At 37.7% G+C, this 19,921-nt stretch overlaps 2 protein-coding genes across 2 annotated transcripts; both read right to left on the bottom strand.

Moving 5' to 3' along the window:
• Positions 1–1,533: 1,533 nt before the first annotated feature.
• On the bottom strand, positions 1,534–8,187 carry LOC102715037 (major facilitator superfamily domain-containing protein 12-like). Its single transcript, XM_006657819.3, has 14 exons — positions 7,994–8,187; positions 6,319–6,444; positions 5,845–6,044; positions 5,122–5,191; positions 4,750–4,946; positions 4,583–4,658; positions 4,426–4,500; positions 4,265–4,344; positions 4,026–4,152; positions 3,308–3,367; positions 2,962–3,012; positions 2,731–2,889; positions 2,278–2,410; positions 1,534–2,177 (listed from the first exon to the last, which is right to left on the bottom strand). Exons 3-14 carry the CDS (start codon positions 6,012–6,014, stop codon positions 2,008–2,010), a joined length of 1,368 nt encoding a protein of 455 aa, XP_006657882.1. The 5' UTR covers positions 6,015–6,044; positions 6,319–6,444; positions 7,994–8,187; the 3' UTR covers positions 1,534–2,007.
• A 5,047-nt stretch (positions 8,188–13,234) lies between these two features.
• On the bottom strand, positions 13,235–18,757 carry LOC102706771 (succinate--CoA ligase [ADP-forming] subunit alpha, mitochondrial). The gene is made up of 7 exons (XM_006658670.3): positions 18,405–18,757; positions 16,998–17,207; positions 16,417–16,587; positions 16,217–16,340; positions 15,377–15,438; positions 14,911–14,992; positions 13,235–13,637 (listed from the first exon to the last, which is right to left on the bottom strand). The coding sequence occupies exons 1-7, from the start codon at positions 18,609–18,611 to the stop codon at positions 13,498–13,500; spliced, it is 996 nt and encodes a 331-aa protein (XP_006658733.2). The 5' UTR covers positions 18,612–18,757; the 3' UTR covers positions 13,235–13,497.
• Between the last annotated feature and the right edge of the window lie 1,164 nt (positions 18,758–19,921).

Below are 19,921 nucleotides of genomic sequence, written 5' to 3'. Positions count from 1 at the left end.
TGGTACATGGGCCGGGCCGGCCCAGACCAAACCGTGTTGTGGGTCGTGACAGCCCTATCGGCCCATTTGTCTAAGACTATTATGTCCGCCCGACGCTAATGAAAATATCGATGGCCATGCTCTGGCCCAACTCTCTCCGCGTGTATGTGCTAGCCTACAGATTTCAACCCTCCATGCTACTACTCTATGTCTTGCACACGTATATCCTGTTGTTGCTCTTGTACTTATCTATATGTAATGTGTGTATGCATGTTGATATCCATATTAAAATATTTTTTTCTTATAAATTACTTATTCAATATATGATCCGATTCAGGGGTGAAGCTAGAGTCATTTGTCGGGTCAGCTGATCGCGATGACCTCCGATGAAATCTACTGCGACAGCTAATATGATACTAAGAATTGAACAAGATTGGTGTATTCTGACCCCGATGACCTCGATAAACTAAATTTCTAGCTTCACCCCTGATCTGATTGTATCGTTGAATTGCTTGTAACTAAATATTTATAAAAAATCCCATATGATTCTTAGTGTTGCATCAAAATGTTGATTTGGACATTTTGGTATTGTCTTATACTCTTTTATTTTTTTAATATGTTTATGTTTCAACGGTTTTAGGATCCATGCTTCATATGTGAAAGCTAATATTTCAATTTGTCATCCAATTTTGTTTCAATATTTTAATATATTGAAACACCTTTTGATATAGCGGTGAAACATTTTTTTCAACTATCGATGAAACATTGAATATTCATGATTCAATTGTATTTCAAAAATTCAATATCCTAACACACTTTTTTAATATAGTGATGAAACATTCTTTATATTAGCGCCGGAACAAAGTCCGTTTTTTTTTTTGCAACAAAAAAAAGGCTCCCGATCCGTAGGTGGATCCAACAAAATCAGTTGGAACTACCACACTTCAGCAGGGAACATGCCAACAAGAAGCCAAGACATGCCTGGCAGATTGTAATATGTAGGGTTTTTAAAAAAAACTGTAATAATTTTGATATTTCACGGTGGCTTGCCCACAAGAGGCAAAACTTCTACCATATTCCATTTCAGCTAGAAATAGGATCAGAACAACAACTTCTGGTCCATTATTCAGAATGAAACGGCTTCCACCATCCGTCCTTTTGTCTTTTATTAAATCTCGGTGTGCTTCATTTGTATTCAGTTCTAGTCCCAGTTACACATCAATTATGTACATTCCCAGAATTCATGTGCAAACTGACTATGCGTTGGGATGGGATACAATTTGTCTTCAGAACTGCGAGCAATAGCACAAGATGGTAGCTCAAAGTTGTTTCAACTGCTATTTACAACAACGAAAAGATTCATTTGAATAGTATCCACACAGCCCAAGACCATGTTGGATTTAGATTATTGAACTATTTCCACGGATTATCAACTTGATTATAGGGATAAATAAAATACTTTAACAAATAAACTTAATAAATAGCTTAAAACAAGTGACCTTGTAAAAGAAAGTTTTTTTTTAGAAACGTACTATATTTTTCAAAACGTGGGGCAAATAATTTGTTTCAATAATCCGATGATAATGTAAAAAGAACATGGAAGTCTTATTACCGTCTTCCAAAACGAGGGCCAGCCCCCAAGTAAAATGTGACGAAAGTAAAAACTAAAAAAGCCAAGTGGCAGTTGAATTACATTTGGAGTAAATAAATATCAAACTAACATACAAGCTATTCTTGAGCAATGGGGCTCGGCTAATATACAATTGTATGATGATTTTGGATTAACTTACACAGGCTTGTTCTTCTATGCTACTTGATACATACTCAACCATTGCTGAGTACAGTGCACTTTCATCTATAACTTATTCAGAATTTCAGACCATAGTCAAAATGAATTGACAATATCCGAGTGTCTTTCCTTCTGTATCGTATAACTGTACTGCTGTGTTAATAGCTCCAGCCTCCTGCAGTTAATTAATTTGGCTATAGGACATATATACAGTTACAATGGAAGTGCTACTGGCAGAGTTATGCGAGAAGAGGTTCAGCTAATGGTCTTCGCCGAGTGTCAGGGAGGTCCATTGTATAAGCTATTATGGCTGAAAGCAGAGAACAGGCAGCTGGGACTAACCCCAGACCGAGTCTTGTAACTGAATAGCCAGATGCCGACTCTAGGCTCTTCCTGGTACTGGTACTTCCTGCCATGCAAAGTTTTAAACTCTCAGCGCACTGTAAAATTACCATCCCAAAGTCATTCATTACGATGTATCAGTCCGAGATATTAGTAACAGTCATTACCTTGATAGGACTCGAGAATATACAGAGCTAGTCCACATGACACTTTGTCAACAAAACTTAGTGAGCCATACACAAAAGCACAACCATTTAGATCTTCTCCTACTAAAACTCCTTCCATGCTGATACTTGTTACCTATTACCAAGATAAACAATGGGGATGATGTGAAACATGAGAAGAGAGTTCCCAGCTATAACACGATTATGCATGGCATGTGAAATTTTGGACAAATTTAATCACAGATTTACAATATAACACTCTACTTAAATCAAGCAGCTTAAATGCTTCGCAATAAGCTAACCAGATACAGATGACTGCCATACAGATTTACAAGGTTAAGAACTACAAAATGAAAAATACTTCTAAGCCAGATATGTATAGGCCAAACTTTTGCCATAGAAATATTTTAGTATAAACCTATAAAATATAAGCAGAAACTGAAGTTAACAACTTACCGTCATAAGAGCATTGCCAACTCCTATTGTGATTGATAGTGCATACATGAAGTTGTGCATTCTGCTTGGTAGAGCAATAATTCCAACACCAGACAATATCCAAAGGATGGCCCCAACTGAAAAGTATTTTTTTAAACGCCAACTTGACCACCTAGTCTCCTAGAAACAATTAAGAATTATGTTAAGTTGAGTAACAAATTAGATAGTTAAAAACTAAGGACATACTCTTACCTGTAATATGACAGATACTATCAAGCTGCAGACATAGATAATAGCAGGCACCTGAAGTAAGAAAAGAAGCTTGAAATAATTTGTGAAAATTCATATTATGAAATGGATGCAAAATTAACTAAACTGGTCAACCACCTTAGGCTATTCACAGATCCAAATTTGGCACATTACTTAGTTGTATTGTATTCATTTTATTTAATTTGGCATCTATTTTCTGTACAATTGCATGCACATAACATGAGTGCAACCATCCCAATGGCATATTCAACATCGGGCCTAATGTAGAGAGATAAATTAAATATTAAAAACATCATTTCCAAAGCAAAGATAAGAAAGAGAACAGTACCAATGCTTTGGATGATTGGGGCATTTCCAAATCATTTATGACGTAGAAAGCAAGAAGTGCCTGACCAAATACAAAAACGATATACATCCTCTAATTAATTAGTTCAATCAACACATAAACAGGAGTACCATATAGTGAAAACCTAGTGTAAAAAGTAATACTCAATATACACAAATACTGCATTCATAATCAAACAAAATTCTCATTATCTAGTAAACATATTAGAAACAAAGTTATGCTAATGCGTCGTGAGAATGTGCTGCTATAGCATGTCCTAAAATTTGTATGTTCATAGAGAATTTTATAGAAAAAGAATCTAGGAAAAAAATTCAAATACATAAAGTGCATATATAATATCAACCACCATACTTTAAGAATGAATTGATCAAGATTTCATCCCAAAACATCTAGAGCTTATGCTGCATAATAACCTATGCGTGAATTTGGAATTACATGGCAAAAAATTTACTATGTTCCGACATGCCATGGAACACAGTTAACAAGGTAAACTACTTTGGAGCACATTAAATTAATCTCTGCGAGATGCCCTTCATCATACAGAAGAACCATATGCATAAAAAACAAACAAGTAATATACAAGGACATAAAATAAGTATCAGGTGTGGCCGTGGGCCCATGACAATAAGTGGAACTAAAAACACATTGATTTAAAAGAAAATTTCAGTCTCATAAGTAAAAGAGGAAATATTATAGATACCTGTGAAACATTGGTCACCAACCTAGTGAGCATGTACACTAGAGCAACTTGATAGTACAATACTTTCTTGAACCAGTGGGTCCATGAAATCCTCGAAACTCTCTTATTCTGGCAATGTTGATTTAACCTAAAAAATAAAAATAATTCAAATACCGCAAAAATGAGGAATACTAGTGAAGAAAAAACCATCAAAACTATATGGCATTTAAACTATTAACTCTATAAGTGTTTTATCTTACCCTGGCTCTTTTGTTCCAATCAAGAACACAACAACAAAACAAGATCCAAGGGCAATGGACACATATGCTATCCACCGATACTGACAAAGGATTCTCAAAATGTAAGATAAATCCAAAAAACCAGGAAAAAAGTAAAATATTATCTTAAAACAACAGAGTACCTGAACTATCACACTCACAGACTGAAGTAGGCTAAATATCAGCAAAGCAATGCCATACAGGCTAAGATTTGCGATCTAGCACAATCAGAAAAAAAGGATCATCAGATTCATTTTTTCAATACCTGAGTTAGGAGTAATTAGATTGAGATGTTCTAACCATTGTGAAGGCATTACGGCAGCTTATTAATGAAACCCGACTTGTTGGGTTTGATGTCATGCAGTTCACCATCGACCTTAGAAAATACGTAGACAATGTAGACAAGTAAAATGCAGGCATCACAGGAAAACAAAATGAAGATAAGTAATGAAAGAAAGAGGCATTACATATGAGAGACCTGAGTAACTGCCCAGCCAACATTGAAAATAGCAGCAAACGTGCTATATCCAACAGTCTCCATTGTAGATGAAATAGTCCCCGTAAGTTTGCAAGGCAAACAGCTACCAAAAACAGATGAGAAGGAAACTGCTACTAAAATGGATCCTCCTGCATGCCAAAGTTTGAAATGTCCAAAACGATCGATCTGGAACAAAAAAGGGGGGGATAGCATTTAAATTTCTAGTTTGGAATCATACACAACACAGGAAAACTAGTTGTGAACATCTAAAGAGAAAATAAATCATTAGAATATTATGTCACAGACTCAAAGCTTTATAACAATGTTATAGTAAACAATCATTTTTTATCTTAGCTCGTACCAATTCTCCAACAAAGATTGTAGTGAAGCCATCTGCCAATTGACCAGAAAGCATGACAACAGCAGCATCACTGAAAAGGTGAATAAATGGTAAAATGTCCAAAAGAATACTGAAGAAGCACATAATCCTTTCAAACTTTCAATGTTTCTCAATAGGAAATTTATATCAGCATCTCTCAGAACATTTCTCGAGATACGAATAAAAGTACAGTATTCTGATGATCTGATCCAAAAAATTGCACACTGCACTCTACAGCATTTATTTGTATATAAATGAACCAACATTTTCCTAACAAGATACAGAGTTACTAACTTGCCATAGCTGCAATAGTCTCTTGGACATCATTGAAGTTGTATTTTGTTCAGTTTTTTAACAGAGCTATACCAACATTTTTTTTTGAACAGAGAGTTATACCAACAATAATGAACAAAAATCAGTGGAAACAAGATGACCAATTGTACCATGTATTACTTAAATTCATTTGCAGGATATCCCAGTGAAATAACTATTGCAACACACTTAGGACATCCTGACCTTACATATGAACTTATGTTTTTTAACAATTCTTCACTGAGCAGAGTGGATTAAGTGCTCAAAAACAACTAAAAAGAGTGCCCTAATGGCTTTGTATAATATGATTTAGCAATATAAGTAAATAATATGATATAAAAGTTAATAGAACAAATGGACAAAAAATAATACTAACCGCCCGAAGGCACATACCTTGGACTAAGCCCAATATCCGTCAAGAAAAATAGCAAATAGGTAAACCAACACGAAGAAGTGATGTCATTTAGCATATGCCCAGAGCCATAGGAAAGTATTGTAACTCTCCCTAATGGTTCATCCAGTTGTTCTTCAATGGATGACTGATTATCCATTATATTAACCATTTTTTATGTTTGCCAGACTAAAGGAAACACCTACAAAAAAAAAGAATATATGTTGATTTCAGTATGTAAGTAGCGATCTCACTCCTAACTCTGAAGAAACAAAACAATAATGTAATGCCATTTTTCCAAAAGGTAGTTTTGAAAAGTGGACATGCCTGCGGTCCTGCACACTATTCTAGAGGCTTGAAAATGAAATTGCTTAGCTTACAACTAGTATAATAAAACAAATCAACAGACAGCCATTTTTTTCAGAAGCATCAACTGAATTTATATAAGCAGATAATTGTGAGCTTTTACATGATACCTCATGACTGGCAGCATAACAGAAGCTTTTGTAATGCTAAGTGCAAGGCATCAAGCTATGTCAGGTAGATTTGAGTTTTGTTCCTTAACGCATATGAGTGGCTTCAACTAAGACCTCAGTGTTGTTCTGCAGAAAACACATGACATGAACCATCTTAAAAGGACAATTGATATGAGTACCGTACTTGCTAAACTTCCCAGAAAAAAAGGTGAAGTTGGATTGTCTGTAAGTTCTAACACAGATGAGAATCATGACACCAATAAAATGCCAAGCTAAAGTGATGTACATGAAAAAAATAAGGATATAGACTGGTGGTTTCTTTTCTTTGTTGCAAAGTAAAAACATCAAGCAATTTTTTTCCTCGAACGCGTAAATTTTGCGTATCAATATATTAGCAAGAAAGAGTTTAAAACACAGACGCCCTAGACCATACAAGTCATGGGCGGGGGATCCGGAACAGAAACACCTGCTGGGCCCAGCGACCAACTAGCTAGAGAGGGAACTAACGGAAAGGACTAGCTCCTACTAGAAATGAGGGGGGGGGGGGGGGGGCAAATAACCATTCTACGCTACACTCCCAAAAGATCCCCAAAGGAAGCAACGTTGGCTGACGACCAGAGCTGGCCTTCCGAGCGAACGAACTCCAGCACATCTTGGACAGAAGACAGCACCGAGTCGAAGACCCTGTGGTTGCGTTCCTTCCATAGCTGCCAGGAGATGAGGAGGACTAGGGAGTCGAAATTGGCCCTCGAAGGCTTGGGCAAGGACGCTCTCGAGGTGGGCCACCAGTCAAGAAGGTAAATGTTGTAAGGGGGAGAGAGGGACGCCCAGCCCGCTGCTGCCAACGCAAGGCGCCAGACCTGCCTGGCGAACACACAGCCAAGGAGAACGTGGTTCGTTGATTCCTGGTCCTGGGCATACAAGGGGCACATAGTGTGGCTCGGAATGCCGTGCTTAAGTAGTAGGTCGGACGTCCAACAATGCCGCTGGAGAGCGAACCAGAGGAAGAGCAATCACAACGGCAATGGATCAGCCTCTTAAGAAGGCTGGGATGGTACAAAATATGATATAAATCCCCAAAGGCATCACCTAACTGTGGGCCTTCATGTACCATACAGCAGTTTGACTAAAAACTCCAGCTTTGGTGCAAAAGCCACGACGCTGTACAAACATCAACAGTCACCCAAATCAACGACATGTCGTTGACCCTCCCAACTTAAATCATCAGCTAGGAGTCTGACAAGTGTCGGAAAGCTAGAGATAAAAATGAAATGGCCTGCAAAAGAAATATTCGCATTTCCACTAACTTTGCGAGACACCAACTGGATCTCTCCCTTTCCTCTCTGCCTTTCTTCCAAACTGATCCTAATCCAAAGGCATGAGCAACTGGCATTCGAACTGTAACCAAACTAAGTTACAATTACAATTTACCAAAATAGAAAACAAAAATCGAATCTCACGGAGCCCCCATGTCCGCCGGAAGCCCAGAACTAGAACTCCCTCCAAACTCTACACCCCAACTGCACAAAGCCTCGCACTTACACCGATCCATCGACCATCATGTCCCCCTGGTCCATGGCGAGCAACCTCTACGCCGCATCCCCTCCACCGACCACACGCCCAAAGTTCCAATCCAACATCCCCGGAACAATTTAACTGCGGCAACAAAGCTCACCTCGCTGTTGCTGCTGGCCTGCGGCGGCGCGGCGAGGACCGGAAACCCACCGGAGCAAAACAGCTCCCTCCGCAGAGCAGGACGGTGGGAAGGGCAAAGGCGGAAGGCGACGTCCGCTCCCCGTCGCGTGGGCTGCGAGCGAGCGAGCGAGCCGTGCCACAGAAGAAGAGGAAGAAAGAGACGCAAACGCAACGCGACGCAACACGGTGGGAGAGGAGAGGAGAGGAGAGGAACCGAGGGAAATGGAGGAGACTGTGAGGTTGTGTTGCTTTCTCCGTACTGCCTCCGTTATTTTTATTTTATTTGACTCCGTTTTATAATTTATAATTTAAGATGTTTGACTTTTTTTTATTGTCTATCTATTTATATTATTTAAAAAAATTATATAAATATTATTTATTTAATTGTGACTTACTTTATTATTAAAAGACATTTAAGCACAACTTATTATTTTTTATATTTGTACTAAATTTTTTAATACAACTTGAAAAGTCAAATATTTTACATTATGAAACGGATACAGCGGTTATCTTTAGGTCAATTTAATTCATTTAAAAATATATATTTATTAATTATTTATTGTTACTGTATTTATTTGCTAACTTTTAGAATAACTTATAATATTGTATATTTGCATTTTTAATTGATAGTTTTTTATATGAGGTGGGATAGAAAAACTATTGACGACTTAGGCTACGCTCGTCGTAGGATAAGTTATCTGACGCGAAAAAACATAAAAACAGATTAATACATAATTAATTAATTATTAATTATAAAAAATTATAATTAATTAATATGATATTTTACAGTAACTTTTGTATAGAAAATTTTCGTAAAAATATACCATTTAGCAGTTTGAAAAGCGTGTGCGTGGAAAGCTCATATAAGTTATATGGGGTGTCTGAACGGGGCCTTAGTTTTTAACGATAACTTGATTTTTTTTCCTCCGTGGGCGATGGGTTTTTTTCGTGATGTATAAGAAAATGGCATAAAACTCTGCTGCTTTTAATAGTTGAGATAAACTAAACTTTAAATTTTAAAACTTAAATTGAAGCTAATTTTATGGTTTTTTTTCTTCATATTCTTTCAGTGTTAGGTTAGTAAGAACCGTGTGTAAAAATTGTACCATCTTTTTTTTAATTATCAATAGACCGTTTCGTTTATAAACGTAAGAGAGAGAATAGTTAGAGTTTGTTTAGATGGGGCTAAACCTTTTAGCCCCATGTCACATCGGATGTTTAGACACTAATTTGAAGTATTAAACATAAACTAATAAAAAAATTAATTTCATAAATGAGTGCTAATCCGTTAGACGAATTTTTTAAGCCTAATTAATCCATAATTAGAGCATATTTACTGTAGCATTACATAGGCTAATCATGAATTAATTAGGCTCATTAGATTCTTCTCACAAATTAGTCTAAGATTATGCATGTGTTTTATTTATAGACTATATTTACTATTTATAATAAACGTCTAAATATTCGATGGGACAAAAGAACTTAAAAATAAATCTCTTTGTCCCAACACCACCTTAGTACTATTTGATTTCGTCGTGGAGAAAGGTCGACGCGGATATCCTATTTTCCGCCTTTGGTTATTGGTGGGGTTGGGTGGCGTGGCGCGTCAGCTCGTTCAGTTCCTCCGTCCTCTCCGTGGCCGCTGCCACCACCAACACGCGGAACGGCAACGGCGCCTGTCTTTTGCCTTGTAGCCGGAAGAGGTGGCCGCGAGCGTGGGCGTGAGGTGCGCTCGTCAAATCAAAAAATGGTCTATCTAAACGGCTACGGATGGTGGTTCGTATAAATAATTGATGCGGTGGTGAACGGCGATCATGTTCTCTCTTCCTTTTTTTTTTCTTCTTCTTATGAAATAAAGGGTAATTTTAGTATAGCAAATACTCTATTTGACGTCGCTAACTAGTTAACATGGTCTAATTATTTGTCTCATTAAAAACTTATATAATTATTATTTTATTTTATTAAATCTGTTATTTATTGTATTTTAATTATAACTTATGTTATGTATATTTACATGATATTTTTATAAACGAATGATCAAAATTATTATTTATTAAAATAGGGATGGAGTATGAATATAGTGTTTGTGCTTGTTTTTCGTAGGGCTTGCTTTTCAACCACTTCGCTTGTTTATTGGTGTCGTCGGTTTGTCACTGTCCATAAAAACATGACTTTAGTGGTTTGTACAATTACACAACGAACAGTTAGCATCCGTTTCCTGTTGCTGAAGTATTTCGCTTGTTTGAGAAGAAAAAACGCTTGTGTTCGGTGGAATTCACCTACGTTTCCTATGAGGATCACCATGACTAATCCAAAGCTTTTCCAAGGATGCAGCCTTAGTACCAAAAGGTGGCATCGTGTCAAAAGAAATTTATTCAGTGGCTCCTTCACATAAAGGTACTTAGCTTTTTTGGAGGAAGCACTAAACTCTCACACTTTATGCCTTCTCGATCAGACCTTGGGGAGTGACTTTTTCCTAATTTCTATATCTAATTAAATAAATTTATTTAAAATTGTATTCAAAAGATCCTTAAGCAACAATGAATAGGGCTGGATAATGAGCCAGCTCGGCTCGGCTCGGTCTAGCTCGTTAAGATAATAAGCTGGCTCGGCTCGGCTCGTTATCGTAACGAGCTAAAAACCCAGCTCGGCTCGGCTCGGCTCGGCTCGTTATCGTAACGAGCTAAAAACCCAGCTCGCCTCGGCTCGTTATAAAGCTCGAGCTGGCTCGTTAGGCTCGTGAGCCATGTATAAAAAGTTAACCTAAACAATTTTTCAATAGGTTATACAAGCAAATTTTCATTTCAAACATGCAAATCATATGAAATTGTATTTAAATATTAAAGTTTAAACCAACAAATCACATGATGAACTACTGAACACATGCATTCTAGGGTGAAATCAATGAACGCCGGTGAATCTTGTGTCTTTGGTCTAGATCGTTAGGCTCGCGAGCAGTTCACAAGCCAGCTCGAGCTGGCTCGTTATTTCTAACGAGCTAAAATGCTAGCTCGGCTCGTTAGAAAAATAAAACGAGCCGAGTCGAGCCGAGCCGAGTTTGTCACGTTAAACGAGCTAACGAGCCACGAGTTTTCTGTCCATCCCTAACAATTAACGAATGAGTGAATCCGGATTCCGGAATGCTGCATATACACGGGAAATTCGTTAATTAAGGAAGTAGTGTAGGATTTTTTTTTTGCCAGTTAAGTGGTGTAGGATTAAAGATAGCTTACAAAATACCTGTGAGCTGTAAAATACAGTGGGCACGTTCACAACCTGCACGTGGCAGTTTGGCTAATTAGCCCACACAAAACAAGAAAATTTATTAGCATATGATTAGTTGAGTGATAGCTATTGCAAACTTGAAAATGTATTAATTTAGTATTTTAAGAAACCTCAATATAATATAAAAAAATATCGTTTGGCACTTCGAAAAACATGTGTATGAAAAAGTAGAAAAAAATATTAGCCCTAGCCATCAACGGTGAACGTGTCCAATATCATTTGCTACAACTATCATTTCTTCTTTTCACGTCAAGTAGAGTGTTGGTGACAGATTTGTTTATTTTGTTATCGCTTGTTTTTTATTAAAGGTATTTAAAATGTGACTTATTTTTATAGTGTAAATATTAAAATAAGACTAACACTCAAGCGTCATGTCCAAGACTCCAAGGTCGATGACTATTAGCGATATATATATATGCTAAAGCGAGTTATTTGTACTCCTAAATTATAGAAACAGAATCATGAGATTGGCACGGGGGCTAAACACGGATTACTCGGATGTGCTACAGTAGACAAATAAGGAAAAAGAGTGCATGCCTAAAGTCAAACAATCCTATCAAAAGTCAAAAGAGAGAGAGGAGGAGAATGTGGATGGAGATTGCTAGAATAACGACGGACAAATAAACGATGAACATAGTAGATTAATTATAGAAGACATGAAATTTAACGTGAAAAAACCATTTCTAAGGTAGGAGAGAAAAAACCACGGGCGCCAGCCAGCAAAATATATAACGTTGCACGGTGGCTTACAAGAGATATATATAAGGTGAAACCCTAAAATCTATAGAGTCCGTTGATGGACGGTCTCTCATACTAGGGATTTAGATCATAACTTAATAGAGATTTTGTCATTGCACAACATGTTCATTTGTTCGTGGGATTAATATCATCACTGATATATATCGTCTAACTTAGGCTCACGTGTCAATGACACATAATGCATCTACATTATTGTATCAAATGAGATCCTTTACTCACGTGTTAGTGACACATAATGAACTACATTACTGTATCAAATGAAATCCATGCAGCACTGCACATATAGTAGTACTACATGCTAACATGTGGGTCCACGACTATAAGACTTACATGTCAGCCTGTAGTTATGCATGTGATGTTACTCTTATTACATAGATCCCATTCCCCATTTGTGGTCGGTAGGGAGAGGTAGCGGTGAAGTGTGCGCTACGAGCATGCTCGGTCGATGGTGCGTTAAAATGGTCTATCTAAAGATGGGTTGAGTGGTCGATAGTCCGCGAGAAAATGTGTGGATAATCGCGGGAGAAAGGTAGCGTACGTGGCCCTGTAGGCTAGCTTTAATTTGCTATGCCAACGAGTGCTTGTTTCAGTTGGGCACTACTATCTGTTGTCACTGTCTACAAAGAAAATGATTTTTCACACGTACACAGCGACTTGCATTTCTTATTAATATGGTGATCAAATATAAGTTAGATCGAGAGGACAAATTTGGCTGTGTTCGGTGTGGTGACTCGTACTCGGTTTTTTAAAGTTTTGAACTTTGTAGATGGTGTGTTTGGTTGAATTACTGAAGCGGATTTTGAAATGTTTTCTCTCATTGCGTGATGGAATGAGTCGAAGATAAAAACATATTGTTCACGTGAGTACCAATGTGCAAACTCCTACTTCGTGTTATTTGCTCATTGAAAACAAGAGCGATGACTTTGCTCCTGGAAAAACAATAACGCAATTACTCCTGCGTTGGACTGCAATCTGATTATGGAGGGAGACGGTTGAACCAAAATAGATCATAGATAGGGCTAATGGTATAACACAAAATGCCACTTTTCTTTGCAAGAGTGTGTTAAATGAGTCATGGAAAACCCTCTGTCAGCTTCTTTACTGAAGTAATTGAGGTACAATAGTGAAGTAGAAACGTACAGCTAAAAGTGCAGCAAAAATTGAGGTTTTCACAATATAAACTGAAACATCTTAGGTTCTCCACACCGTTTCCAAACAAAGCATCATGTTGATAAGTCGAGAATTTGTCTTATTGAAAAGAGACAAGTGAGCCTCAGGTAGGCCATCTTCACATCAAAGGTAAGGAAGAGGAAAGGGTGGGGTAAAAGGAAGATGATGAGTTCCGCGGCCAGCAATGCGGCTCTAAAAAGGAATTGCTCGCTGTTGCCCACGAGCACCAAAAGGTTTTCCAATATTTTTCTACTGTACCATTTGTTCTCCCTAATCTAACATTCCGCGCTGCTTGAAAATTTCAAACATAGTTGAACCAATCTTCGCTGGTGACTCAACAACAGTAACCCCAGCTTCTCTAAGAGCCTTGATTTTGTCCTGTGCCGTACCCTTGCCCCCTGATACAATTGCTGCCATAAGAGAAGAATGAAAGTAGATTAGTACACGCTACAGCTGAACTTGATTTAAAACAATCAAACAAATGTATATCAATAAACATTAATTATGGAAAAAAACTGTGATTCACAAAAGGAAGTTAAATGTGGCTGACCACTCCATGATACTAGTTTGTGATAGTACAGATGGAAAAGGTGCCAACAGAATCCAAGGCAACTAAAAATCAATTCCAAAACCACTAATTTCCAACTTCAACCAATTACTGTACAGATATACTGGTAGGCAGAATGAAGTATACATTTCTCATATAATAGTGATCGTGAGCCAATAGCCCAATATGACATTCAACCCAGTGAATCTTTCGTAGGAAAACTACCTAATATAAGTAAAAATATATTTTGCATGAAATATGTTACCCATGTTTTTTCTATAAAGAATATTCACCTTAATTTGATTTTATACGTAGCTATCCAAGTAATTTGCAAAAATGTACAATGGGAGTAGGTGGAGTGGTAGATTCACTGCCACCACCACTAACCTTTTTTTAGTATAGATTTGTTCAATATTAGTATGTCTTTACTCATCACTTCATCAGTATTACACCCTCCACCCCATAATATAAAAAATTGCCCCTTCTAGTTTGTCCCAAAATACAAGGGGTTTTGGTGTCGTTGTCCGATAAAACAACTTTAATTCAAATTTCTTCCCATCTTACCCCTCAACTACCCTCTCACCCTCAACGACATCTCATTTAATAGGGGCATCCTAGTCTTTTCTCTTCAATCTCAACCTCTCCTAAGAGCATCCCCAACAACTCATCTAAATTTGGTCATCCATATCTTTATTTGGATGATCATCTAAAACAGTTTCCTACTTTATATCACTTTGTACTCCAGCAGATCATCCATATATGACATCCTCTATATCTCTTTGGAGGATGGAGAGAGAACATTTCAATATAGAGTTTCTCTCTCCTGATATAGATGACATCTAAAAATAAAGGATGTGATAGATGTTCTGTTGGAGCTCTATTTTTACCTTCATCCTCTATTTTTAGGATAGAGGATGAGATAGAAGAGTTGTTGGGATGCTCTAAGAGAGCAAAATCCCTTGTGTTATGGGATGGGGGTAGTACCTAATAATCATGAAAACTAGTCTGGCAACTCCCAAAAGCATTTGTTTCAACTTAAGATTGTATAATTGATTGAATGGAGAAACAATATGCACAAGCCAGAAAAGCATGAGTTGCAATAGGAAAATCAAACAAAAAACTCATTAAGTGGATACCTCCAGCATGACCCATGCGACGACCAGGGGGAGCGGTGAGTCCAGCTATGAATGCAACAACAGGCTTTTGAGTTTTGCTCTCCTGAAATAATTGCATGCTAACTTCCGTAAGTTGATATGTTGTTGCATATCTTAAAAATATATTAAAAATGGAAATTTTAGGAATCATCCAACTAAACACAGTAACACACACGACGGTAGTAGCACTGACATCATTTGTCACGTTAATACTTGTACATGTACAGTCGCAAGTCATTTCATGTCATAACAATAAGTTGAAAACTGAATTTACTGCATTTACCACAAGACCATGGAAAGAGCAAGGAGGGCTAGAGTTTTTATTGAAAGTTGAAACTGAACTGTTGTGCATAATGTTTAAAAGCACCAAAGGTTACTAGGACATGTAGCAAATAAAAGGTAATCCAAATTAGTATTGATAACCAGCACTGATTCATAACAAACTAACCTGGATGAAGGCTGCAGCATCCTCCTCAGCAGTACCTCCAATTTCTCCAATGAGAACAATACCTAAAGGAACAGGGAAACGGTTATCCGTAATATTAAGTCACTCACCTACTAGTGATGAGCCTAGATGATGATATGGCCTGATTGGTAACTCTAGTAGACCCATTGTTAGAACTATGTACCTTCACTAATTAATATGTGGGATTAATGATAAAGAATACTCCATGTGTCCTCAATTAGATTGCTTACAACCAATTTTGCTAAGACCAAGGAGTGGACGATTCAGCAAAACAGTTCCTATTATAACCCTATTTAACTGGCATGCGGCCAATCATGCCCATGAGTAGCTGGAGCATGCATGGTTACCAGTCCGATTGCATGTAGCGGTAAACATGGGAGAAAGTAACGAATTTTGAAGGTGTGCCTTCTTTTGTGGGACAAAACGAAAAAACATGTGTGCACTCTAATTTGGGACAGAGGGAGTATTACAAAGTCAAGATAAAGAAAAATGTAGAAATCAGGGAGCTCCATTCTCTCTATACGATCAATTATGCTAATCCTGATAAATTGAACTAAGTCAGAGCAAACAATCTGTGAAAAGTCATTGATGGTATAAAAAGGGAACCTGAGGGTAGATAAGCTATGATGAAAATCAAGATTTCTTGTTTGTCCAATAAATTAATGTCAAATATAAATGCAAGCAGAATATTGAACTTAAAACTAAACATTGAACGTCAAGATCTAACTGAGATGCTAGGGGTAGAGCAGAACATGGTAAACTAAGGAAAATTTGGCTAACATTGTGCAACCTCACTGCAAGTCAGAGACAGAGAAGGCATACCTTCTGTCTGAGGATCGTCAACAAACTTTTCAAGGCAATCAACAAAATTAGTGCCATTGAAGGGATCACCACCAATGCCAACACATGTTGACTGCCCCAAGCCTACGGCTGTTGTTTGAAATACCTATTAGTGAAGAAAGAAATATGCTTTAGGCAAACATTTCCCTGATTGATAGCCATCCAACAATTGATGAACATACCGCTTCATATGTCAAGGTACCAGATCGAGATACTATCCCAACGCGACCTGGCTTGTGGATGTAACCTGGCATGATTCCAATTTTACATTCACCAGGCTTAATGATACCAGGGCAGTTTGGTCCAATCAAACGAGTTTTTGATTGCTTGTTCAGAGCAGCCTTCACTTTCACCTGAAAGTTACAAAGAAACCTTAAATTGATCGCCTCAATAATTTCCCTTAACAAAGGAAATGGTAAGCAAAAATAGAACTGAGATTAAACAACCAAGATATAGGAAAGAGTAACGCATGACCAACTATGATGCAGCATGGCTGATAACAGTTTTTTTATAAAAAAAAAAAAAGATTGCCAGCTCAAAGGAATATTGAAATGACTGCAATTGAACTAATCTGTGGTCATGTTGAAATTAGTGACAGCTAAATCTCTCATTTATGTGTATAACCACTTGAATAAAATGAAAACAATCACAATGATATTTCTAATGGCCTCACTAATTTTTTTCTAGCTTTTGTGTACAATTATGATGAAGAGAAACCATTTGGGAATTATCATGCACAGAAAGTCAGTGTATTATGAATTACCATGTCATGCTGGGGTATCCCTTCAGTAATGCAGACAACAAGGTCAAGCTCAGCCTCCATCGCTTCCATTATTGCAGCAGCAGCAAATGGTGGTGGAACATATATAACAGATGCATTTGCCTTTGTCTCAGCCTTAGCTTCTGCCACGGAGTTGAACACTGGAAGGCCTAGGTGCTCAGTTCCACCTTTCTTAGGGGTAACCCCACCTACCTGTTTCAGACGTACTTCAATTAAATAGGGTACAAAGGGTACACGACAAGCTAATCAATGAAATTACTTTTGTTTTCAGAAGTCAAAGACTCAAAACTATAGCAGTTTACTAAAAGCATTGCAGAAACAAGTAAAAATAATGATAGGATACATGTCACTTCTTTGTTCAAAGAATTTGTGAAGCAGGAAACTCTTTCGAATTTGCATTATAGAATTTTCAGTGTTAACCTTGTGAGCTGTTAAGAACATATGAAATTATGACATACAACCTGCCAAGCACCACACCAGGTCCATGGAGGCTGTCAGAACGCTCTAGATGGCACAGGATTTTTATGTAATGAGGTCATATGCCGTACATTTCTTTGGCTCAGAATGCTACCTAGTACACACCAAACAAACAACAAGCAAAACATGCATCGATGTATCCATCTGAATTCTTGAAGAATGATAAGATCTGAAAATATTAAATTGTTAATACAAATAATCTACTTTGACCGAATTTTCCAGGACAGCTTATTCAACGTGTGCAGAAAGTACTGCCCAATGTACGTACTAACCAGACCACACCAAGCAAAAACACACCTCGTGGTATCCATATGACATATTCAATGTTCCAAGGGCATATTAAAATGTCTCAAAGGGTTCATGATGGAATCGGTTTCTCATGCCAATACAGTATTTTAGATCAACCAGTGCCAAGATTTCAGAGTGAAGAACGCCACTAGAGCAATCATGCATGATCGCTAGATTTCAGAGTGAAGAACATCACTAGAGGAACCAAATTACTAGACTAAATGAACAACAACATCACTGCTGAAGCATCATCGTCATTCTGATTCATTATTCAGACATGCCAACGAATCATTGCTTTTTAGCCATTTCACATTGACTCGGGCGCCCAACACATATGAGGGAATCTATGGTAGCACATTTCAACTCTAAGTGACCACAGCTGGTGCATGAGGATGACGCAAACACCTCTTCTCTTCCCGACATGAATCCAGCCACAAACATAGCAGTAAACGAAACCCTAAAAAAACTGAGAAATGGGGATCGGTTACCACGCATCTACGAGATCGCACACCACCGTACACCGGCTCTCCTTCAAACCCTAAAATCACGCGCTACAACGAACGAAATGCGGGGGATCTAAAAGAGCACCAGGGCGACCGGTGCCGCGGGGTGAGGGTGGCGTACCATGTTGGTGCCGTACTCGATGGCCTGCTCGGTGTGGAAGGTCCCGTTCTTGCCGGTGATGCCCTGGCAGATCACGCGGGTGCTCTTGTCGACGAACACCGCCGGCGACGGCGCGGCTGCGGCCGCCGCCGCGAAGCCCCGCGCGTGGAGGAGGCGGGAGGCGGCGGATCCCAGCAGCTGGGACGCGCGGCGGGCGGAGGCGGCCATGGTGGGTGGGCGGGCGGGCGGCGGCGCGTGCTCTCTCTCTCCTTTTTTTTTTTTCTCTTCCTTCCTCCCCGATTCGATTTCTTTGGGGTTTTTGGGTGAGTGCTCTTCCTCGGTTTTTGCTTACTTTTCTGGGGTCTCGCGATCCATTCTTGGAAGGGAAGTTGGCTGGTCAAACTTTCCATCTAGACCCCTGAATTTGTCATTATTATCTTGATAGTGAAAAAATAGTGGTTGTGTGTATTGTTGGTGATTTGTTCTTGCAATTTTTTCTCGTTGGAAAATACAGTGTGTATACGAGAGCCATGGAAGTCAATTGTAGAGACCATGCAAGGATGTTTCCTCCCTCCTAAAGACAAAATAATAATGATAATTTGCATTTCTCCCTCCTATTTTCATTTACTTCTCATCATTGTTCCTACACAATGCAAACATATGTAAGTTATGAACCTATGATATTCCAAAGTCTCAATAAAACTAACATATTGTCCATGTGTTGTAAAGAAATTTGTATTAAACAAAATTATCATTAGCCTATTTGCTAATATTAGATAATATAAATAAATTATTTAATTTAAATTATCCTTGGAATGTGTGAACTTAATCTTGCAATGATTCTAAAATTAATATATGCACTTGTTGTTGCAATGTTTTTGAATTAGTGTATAAAATTAGCCTTGGAAGTTCTAAAATTGACGGTCAAATTTGGACACTAGCACTTGTAGTATGTGCTAACATATGATTAATTATGCAAAACTACAATAGTCATTGTTAGCTGGTACTTTGCTGCTATTTTGTTAGAGATTGTTTAGATAATTAAATTACAAATGCTATATAGATTTTAAAAAAAATCAAATGTTTGGTTTATATGACTTCGAGTCATATCATTAACACGGGGATAGTATAGTAATCTATTAGCGACTATATATATTTGTTTGCGGGGAGACTATATATATTTGTTTGTTACATGGAAACCTTTAAGTTATATAATTTGTATTCATAAAAAGTATTTATTCAGTGAGGGTGATTGACATATGAACCCTCTGCTTTAACTCTGTTCTTTTTCCTTTTTAAAAAGGGAATTGATGTTGAGTGGTGGCAAATTCATCACTTATCACTACTTCTTTTCCAGTATATTTGAAAAGTATATTTTCAAATATATTTGACAAGAAAATAGTTAGCTCAAACAAATGTATATTTAACAAGGAAATAGTTAGCTTAAAGCATAAATTTTATTTGTAGTATACTAACAAAAAAAAAAGCTTTAGAACTAATTATACATACAAACACAAAGCAACAATGATATGAATAAC

This window comes from Oryza brachyantha, chromosome 7 (genome assembly GCF_000231095.2).
Source record: "Oryza brachyantha chromosome 7, ObraRS2, whole genome shotgun sequence".
NCBI classification, from domain to species: Eukaryota; Viridiplantae; Streptophyta; class Magnoliopsida; order Poales; family Poaceae; genus Oryza; species Oryza brachyantha.
This window is presented reverse-complemented; position numbering and strand designations above follow the sequence as displayed.

Excerpts from the sequence above, each read along its gene's own strand:
- LOC102715037 (XM_006657819.3), bottom strand. The coding sequence starts at position 6,014 with ATGGTTAATATAATGGATAATCAGTCATCCATTGAAGAACAACTGGAT. Across the intron at positions 4,345-4,425 it reads CTGTGAGTGTGATAGTTCAG|TATCGGTGGATAGCATATGT; the intron begins GTACTCTGTTGT and ends ATCCTTTGTCAG. Across the intron at positions 3,368-4,025 it reads TGGTGACCAATGTTTCACAG|GCACTTCTTGCTTTCTACGT; the intron begins GTATCTATAATA and ends GTATTTGGTCAG.
- LOC102706771 (XM_006658670.3), bottom strand. The coding sequence starts at position 18,611 with ATGGCCGCCTCCGCCCGCCGCGCGTCCCAGCTGCTGGGATCCGCCGCC. Across the intron at positions 17,208-18,404 it reads TCGAGTACGGCACCAACATG|GTAGGTGGGGTTACCCCTAA; the intron begins GTACGCCACCCT and ends CGTCTGAAACAG. Across the intron at positions 13,638-14,910 it reads TCGCATGGGTCATGCTGGAG|CAATTGTATCAGGGGGCAAG; the intron begins GTATCCACTTAA and ends CTCTTATGGCAG.